Source organism: Rosa rugosa, chromosome 2 (assembly GCF_958449725.1).
Source record: "Rosa rugosa chromosome 2, drRosRugo1.1, whole genome shotgun sequence".
NCBI lineage: Eukaryota > Viridiplantae > Streptophyta > Magnoliopsida > Rosales > Rosaceae > Rosa > Rosa rugosa.
Genome location: NC_084821.1, coordinates 22179405 through 22187524, shown reverse-complemented (window position 1 = coordinate 22187524; position 8120 = coordinate 22179405). Strand labels below are relative to the sequence as shown.

At 38.8% G+C, this 8120-nt stretch overlaps 2 protein-coding genes across 2 annotated transcripts; one reads left to right on the top strand and one right to left on the bottom strand.

Annotated features, from left to right (window-relative positions):
- The first annotated feature begins 2697 nt into the window (after positions 1-2697).
- On the top strand, positions 2698-4716 carry LOC133732468 (protein NUCLEAR FUSION DEFECTIVE 4-like). Its single transcript, XM_062160024.1, has one exon. The coding sequence runs from the start codon at positions 2746-2748 to the stop codon at positions 4450-4452; it is 1707 nt and encodes a 568-aa protein (XP_062016008.1). The 5' UTR covers positions 2698-2745; the 3' UTR covers positions 4453-4716.
- A 486-nt stretch (positions 4717-5202) lies between these two features.
- On the bottom strand, positions 5203-7425 carry LOC133732609 (protein NUCLEAR FUSION DEFECTIVE 4-like). The gene has a single exon (XM_062160197.1). The coding sequence runs from the start codon at positions 7128-7130 to the stop codon at positions 5427-5429; it is 1704 nt and encodes a 567-aa protein (XP_062016181.1). The 5' UTR covers positions 7131-7425; the 3' UTR covers positions 5203-5426.
- Positions 7426-8120: the final 695 nt, after the last annotated feature.

The following is an 8120-nucleotide window of genomic DNA, read 5'->3' as shown; positions in this document are numbered from 1 at the left end:
ACCTCCATGCTTGGGGTAACATTCATTTCTCACTCTCACTAATTTCCGAGATAGCTTTCGCTTTACTGTCATATGACTTAGGCATCGGAGGAGTGAAGTCTGGACCATTCCGGACTCTCTCTTTGCTTGCAGATCTCAGGGGAAGTTCATCTCAGCGAAGCCATCCCATTCTCCACCCATCCGGAATCAGACCTTAACATTTGGCGCCGTCTGTTGGAATAGAACCCATGACCACATGGTGAATGACGATGATGAAGACGACGCAGACGACTGTGTGGTTGAAGGTACAAGAACGGTTTTCTTTAGGGTTGCAAATTGGGTTCTTTGGGGTTTAGGAGAGACAGTGTGTTTGTTGTTTGATTTGGTCATTAATTTCTAGGGAAAGGGGAAGATTGAGTTTTTAAAATTCGATTCCTTTCAAGAAATTGAAGAACAACGTTGAGGGCGGTGGCAATTTTGTTGAAGTGGATAGTGGGCGGGACTGGTTCATCACTTAATCTTGGAAATGGATTCATTCTGGTCAAGGTAAGCTGGGTGTTTGGGTAAAAGAACAAGAGGAAGAAGAGGTATGCAGTAAGAAGAAGAAAAGAGAAGAATAGAAAAAAATTAAAAATTAAAGGGGGAGGCCAAAGCTATTCTGGACATTTTACCATCCACTACACTTACATGCATGACGCTGAGTTGTCATCTAAATTTGTGCCACGTCAGTCAGTTAATAGAGCATTTGGACGGAATGGACCTACTGAGTAGAAATTGAGAGACGAGGGAATTTTTGAATGAAATTAAAATCATATTGAAATGATTTTAGAGAAAAAGCACAGGAGTAAACAGATTTTAGTATTTAATATGTTTTCATATAATCATATGGATGAGTAATACATTTATATCTCATTGCCTCCATACCAACACTTCCCATAGCATCGATCTTCCACCAATATTACCTTCCGCTCCCTTCCCTACACTGCCAAATCCCATCTTTGCCAAATATTGCCAGCCAACCTTTCAATCCCCAATATTCCATCGACACTGCCAACCATTCCATCAATTCCAGTCTTCTCCCCAACCCCCATCAAATTAATATGAACATATTCCCAATAAGAGCTTTGTTTGATGGGAACTCAGACCACATCTACTCCATTGCCTACACATTTATGAACAATGAGATTATTAATCAAACGGGCCATGATTTATATGTTGAAAATGCTTATGAATGAGCGAATCATTGACTAGGCGTAGTTTGGAAGAATGAAATGGAAAATGAAGACAAGTTTTGTCAAGTAATTAATCGATAAGAGTCCAAATGCAGAGGTTTTTTTTTTTTGAATAAAAGGGCTAGCTGGTGCGGCTGCCCTCAAGCCTCGATTAATGAAACTGTCGAATACAAAGGGGGGACATTGAGCCTATACCCCTGATTACAATAAGCATCTAGAATATTTTCTGAAATAATATCAGAAATCTCTACAGTAGACTTGTATTCTAACAAGCACCAACTAGCAAAGAGTGCACAAATAGCTACTCCATTTGCTTTAACATAGCAGTGACATAGCGGAAAGATATATAACTCGATATGTACCCCTTGTACAACACAGCATAATTGCCTGCTTTAGCACAGTTTTCCTCCTATGTTGCCGCCAAATGCAGAGGTTACGATCTTTAAGAAACTAATTACATTACTGCATGTACCCTTATAATTGTAAGGGGTAACTATATAAACTGTCCTTAGAAATGTCTCGATCATAGAGACTCTACAAGGTAAAATTATGGGAAGGGCGGCTGTCTAGGACAATACCACAATGCGTTTCTTACTCTTCCTAGTCTTTCTATTGTAAGAATAATATATGGATTTAGGGATCCATTGTTGACGGTATGGGTAATGAAGTCAATAAGTTCATTAGTATGATGATCTATTCACTAGTTTTGGGTGAATTGCAACTTTGATCCCTAAATTTCTTATAAAAAAAAATAGCATAATTTTCGATGAAATACCTCAAACATGGATTTCATAAGAAAGAAAACTGTAGTTTCACGTTTCTTTATCTTTGTTTTCATAATCTATACTATTATTAAGAGAACAGAGATTGCTCTCCAAAACTGAATTTTTTACCAATTTAACCTTTATATATTAAAAAACTATGAAATATTATTAATCAATAAGGATAATATGGTAAATTGTAAAATAGAAAAAAAATTTAAAAAGCAGAAGATATGGTAGTTGTACGGGAAGTTTTTCCACTACCTTTAATTTCTCTCTACACACATAGTAGGTGAGCCCTGCTAGTATCATTTATGACACATCTATATGTAAAATTCATCACTCACAGCTAATGGCAGTGTATACTATGCTCTCATCTCGGGACGGACACGTGTCGAGTTCCATTTTGTAGAGTTCCTATGACAGTGAGATATTGATCAACTGTAGTCGATCTCTCACTCTTTTCTACAACCAGTAATTTTTTTTTATTTTTTATTTTCAGAATTCCCCGGTATTGTAGAAGTGGAAATTCACTCCATTCGTACAAAATAGTCTCCAAACAAACAACGGCTCACAAACTCGTCCACCCTCCTCTCTAGCCTTAACTGTAGCCCATTCTGTGGCATCCACTGCTTTAATTAGTCTCTCATTATAATAACCATTTTTAAATCCCTTAATGAATCTCTAACTCTATTTAATTTCGATCCAAACCCATCTTTTCTTACATGCATGCATGCATTTCTGTACATATAGCTAACTAATTAATTTCCAAAATGACCAGTTCTAAGGGCGGTAACGGTGGGATGGGAGGCGGGGACTTCCTTGGATTCTCAGTGCATGTGATCACTGGAAGATGGTTCAGCGTTTTCGCTTCCTTCCTCATTATGGCCGGAGCTGGTGCTACATATCTCTACGGTACATATTCCAAAGAGATCAAGGCCTCTCTTGGCTATGACCAAGAAGACGTCAACTTGTTAGGTTTCGCCAAAGATTTTGGTGCAAATGTTGGAGTCCTGTCGGGACTAATTGGAGAAGTAGCCCCCGTTTGGTTTGTGCTCCTGATCGGCGCAGCCATGAATTTTGTGGGCTACTTTATGATTTGGCTGGCCGTCACTGGAAGAATTGCCAAGCCTAAGGTTTGGCAGATGTGTCTGTACATATGCCTTGGAGCTAACTCTCAAAATTTCGCAAACACTGGAGCTCTTGTCACCTGTGTCAAGAACTTCCCAGAAAGCCGAGGTGTCATGCTTGGTTTACTAAAGGGCTTCGTTGGGCTCAGTGGAGCTATCTTGACACAGCTTTACTTAGCCATCTACGGAAACGATGCGAAATCATTGATTCTACTTATTGCGTGGCTCCCTGCCGCGATTTCAGTAGTTTTTGTGTACACAATTCGTCCAATGAAAGTTATTAGGCAACCGAACGAGCTCAATGTGTTTTACCACTTCCTCTACATGTCTGTTTTACTTGCGTTGTTCCTCATGACCATAAGTCTACTCCAAAGATGGTTTAATTTCTCCCACGCCGCCTATGCTGGCAGTGCCACCGCGGCTGTTTTGTTGCTGTTTTTCCCTCTTGGAATTGCCATTAGAGAAGAGCTAGTGCTGTGGAAGCAAATGAAACGACCTATTGATCCTCCTACTGAGGTTAGAGTAGAGAAAACACAAGAAATTAAACAAGAGAAAAAAGAGGAAAAAGACGATACAGCTTGTTTTGCTAACATATGCAATAAACCTCCAAGAGGTGAAGACTACACCATATTTCAAGCACTCCTAAGTTTGGACATGATCATTTTGTTCGTTGCAACGTTATGCGGACTCGGCTCTAGCCTGACCGCGGTAGACAACTTGGGGCAAATCGGTGAGTCGCTTGGATATCCAACTAAAACAGTGAAAACTTTTGTGTCATTAGTTAGCATCTGGAATTACTTTGGCAGAGTCTTTTCAGGGTTTTTCTCCGAAAGCCTGCTAGTGAGATACAAAATTCCCCGTCCCTTAGTGATGACATTTTCTCTCCTCTTATCATGCGTTGGCCTCCTTCTCATCGCCTTTCCCACCCCCGGTTCGCTCTACGTGGCATCAATAATCATCGGGTTTTCGTTTGGGGCTCAATTGCCATTGCTATTCGCAATCATTTCCGAGCTCTTTGGACTCAAGCATTTTTCTACTTTGTTCAATTGTGGGCAAATAGCGAGTCCTTTGGGTTCTTATCTTCTAAATGTGCAGCTCACCGGAAAGCTTTACGATCAAGAGGCGAAGAAAGAGCTAGCGAAGAGAGGGTTGACTAGGTCACAAGTGAAGGAGCTGACTTGCCTTGGAAAACATTGTTATTGGTTGTCTTTTACAATTTTAGCTGCGGTTACGTTCTTTGGTGCTCTTAGTACACTGGTTTTGGTGTATAGGACAAGAGATTTCTACAAAAGTGACATATATAAGAAGTATAGAGAGGAAGCAGAAACTATTGGTGAAAACAAAAGCTAGCATAGGAACTTGAAGGTTACGGAAGTGAAGGATATATATAGGACATGTCTAATTATCTGTAGGTATTGTATATCTTCCTAATACGAGTTTGCTAGCAGTAGCAAAATTTACTTTTGCTTCATGCTATAGCAAACTCCAAATTGATGCCAAAGGGCTTTTGATTTTGTATATATCTTTTCTGGTGTTATGCTCTATCTGTATGTCTATGATATATTGTGATAAGATTTTCATGTATAGTCATGGTTTTGTATTTCTGTCCATCAATAGTATGATGATTTTTATTAGGGTTTTCAACACTCCGGTGCTTCAAAACTAGCTAGTACCCTCAAAAACCAGTTTTGGTCCAAAACCAACTTCTCATGTCATACTCGTGTTTCTACTTGGGGTTCTGAAAGCAGCTAGCTTCCGTATGTATACTGGTAATTAAGCGATGTGTAATGCTGCGGAAAAGGGTGAAGTATTGTTATACCAGACTATTAATCTGAGCCAGATACGCAACCACCCATAATATAGAGTTAGACCACAAATTAAACTTTTTTATGGTCTCTAAAAGATCGGCAAATAAATTTTATATTAGACCTGCAATAGAAAGAATTTTCCGTGTTAAACACAGCCAGTCTGGTGATGCATACCACGTGTACCATATATCCAGATATGCAGTGAGATGATGAGATGTATTGACATTGAAGTCCTAGTGAGATGATCCAATTGATCCAATTATGATTGAAAAAATATTAAAAAAATGTGATAAAAAAAAAAACCAAAAATTCTTGGCAATCACATTAGATTAATATTAGACTTGCATCAAGTTCTCCACAAATCTACTACAAAAATTTAAAATAAAGAACATGGTAGGAGTAACCACTTAAGAAGTTGTTGGCTAAAATGGCTAATTAAGATGTACTGAAGAGATGGAGATACCTTTGGAGATGCTCCAGAGTTTCTAAGTTTTTAGCAACCTGATAAACCAAGATCTATACATCTTCTCTATACTTCTTGTATATATCACCTTTGTAGAACTCTCTAGTCCTAATCACCAAAACCAGTGAAATAAGAGCACCAAAGAATGTGATACCGGCCAAAATTGTAAAAGACAGCCTATAACACTGACTCCCAATGCAAACCAGCTCCTTCACCGAAGATCTTGTCATCCCTTTCTTAGCCAACACCTTCAAAGCTTCTCGATCATAGAGCATCCCGGTGACCCTCACATTGAGAATGTAAGACCCGAGAGGACTCGCTAGCTGTCCGCAGTTGAACAATGTAGCATAGTACTTGAGCCCAAACAGCTCAGATATGATTGTGAAAAGCAGTGTCAATTGAGCACCAAACGAAACCCCAATCATAACCGAAGCCATATAAACTGAACCAGTGAATGGGAAAGCAATGAAGAGATATGCAATAGATGATAGAACAAGCATAAAGGTCATCATGAGTGTTCTGGGGATTTTCCACTTCACCATTAGGCTTTCAGAGACAAAACCAGAAAAGACCCTCCCAAAATAATTCCAAATGCTCACTAATGACACAAAAGTGCTTACTGTCTTAGTGGGATATCCCAGAGACTCACCAATCTGACCCAAATTGTCTACTGCTGTCAAACTTGACCCCAACCCACAAAAAGTTGCAATGAATAGAATAATCATATCTGTACTCAAAAGTGCTTGTAGTATTGTATAGTCTTCCCCTCTTTCTGGCTTATTGCATATATCACCACAGCAAGATGTAGTGGTAGTAGTAATCTGTGTTTTCTTTTCCTGGCCTAATGAGGATTTGGGTGGGAAAGAATCCAGTTCTTGAATTTCTTGAATTTCTGGAACTGGGTTTGGTCTTTTATCAATGCTCACCTCAACTGGAGAATCAACAGGTTGTTTCTTGAGATTCCATAGTGCAAGCTCTTCTCTGATTGCAATTCCAAGAGGCATGAACATGATAACACAAACCACGGTGGTGCTTCCGGCATAAGCAGCACGAGAGAAAGTGATTGTTTTTTCAAGCAGAGTCATTACCATGAGGAAAACTCCAAGAGAAAGTGAGATATAGAGGAAATGGTAAAAGACTCTCAGCTCATTTTGTTGCCTAACAACTTTCATTGGACGAATGGTGTATACAAAAATGACTGAAAGAGCAGCAGGAAGCCAACCAATCAAAAGAATCAAAGACTTTGAATCGTTTGGGTAAATGGCCAAGTAAATTTGGGTGAATATTGCTCCACTAAGCCCAGTATAACCCTTTAACAAACCAAGCATAACACCTCTACTTTCTGGGAAATTCTTGACACAAGTGACAAGGGCACCTGTGTTTACAAAATTCTGAGAATTGGCCCCAACGCAGATGTAAAGGCACATCTGCCAGACTTTAGGTTTGGCTATTTTGCCAGTGACAGCAAGCCAAATCATGAAATACCCTGCAAAATTCATGGCAGAGCCAACTAGAAGAACAAACCAAGATGGAGTTACTTCACCTATTAGGCCTGCGAGGACTCCCACATTTGCACCAAGGTCCTTGAAGAAGCCAATCAAGTTGAGAGTTGATTGATCATAGCCAAGAGTGGACTTGATGTCTTTGGAATAAGAACCAAACAGATAAGTAGCACCGGCTCCAGCCATGATCAGAAACGAGGCAAACACGGTGAACCATCTTCCTTTGATCACCTGCACTGCAAATTGGCATGCCATGGCTAGAGAGGTTTTGATTGAGAAAGGAAAACTGGAAGATGGTTTGGATTGGTTTTGGGGTTTTAGATATTAATAGAGGATTTTCAAAGTGGATAGACTTATTCAGACTAATCCATAAGACTTGATTTAAAGCGTAGCTCCAGAGATTCGTGTTTAAAATTGCAAAAGAGGAGGTAGAGTTGGTTTGTGTTTCACATTGTTTTAGGCTCTTTCTTATAAGCTTAATCCAATGAATGGCTTGATTAGTGGAAACTGTTTTAGGCTCTTATAAGCTTAATCCAATGAATGGCTTGATTAGTGGATTCTGTTTTAAACTCATCCAACTATCTCATCCATTTTCCTAATTTGGATATCTGTTTTTCCTTTTATTTTTGAGAAGGTTTGGTAATTATGTCTTTATTTATTTATTATTTCGATGGAGTAATTGTAGTTGAAATCGTAACGTTTTACAATCTGTATGTAACTCACCAGCCCCTTTTGGTTTCTTAGCAGAAGTGTTTGGTATTTGTCAAAATACTAAAAGAGGTTTGCTGCATGCAAGGGAAGTGGTGTGATATTGCACATTGGTATATATCTAACCCTATTATTGAAGAAGACAACTAAGAATCCATCTGAAAGTCTATTGCAAGATAGCAACAAAAGAAAGGAGTATGATCCACTCTCCTTTTGGGATTTGAAATGATTCAAGTCTTTGATCACATTTAAACCAAATCCAACTCTGATGCCTAGAAATTAAGACAATTGGATGTATGACTAATTAATAAGGTCAGTAAAAAGAAATTATATAATCAATAATTTTGTTTTTTGGCGCTTATGTGTAAAGACCAAAGAGTGATTCGTTCATTTAGGGGTGGGCTTGTAAACTAGAAAACGTAGAAAATCAAGTCGAAGAAAAAAAAAAAACAACCAGTCAAAATTTAAAAGAATTGAACAAAACAGAGTTTGTTTTGTGGATTTGATTTTTTCGAAAGGGTAAAAGATGGGACAAAA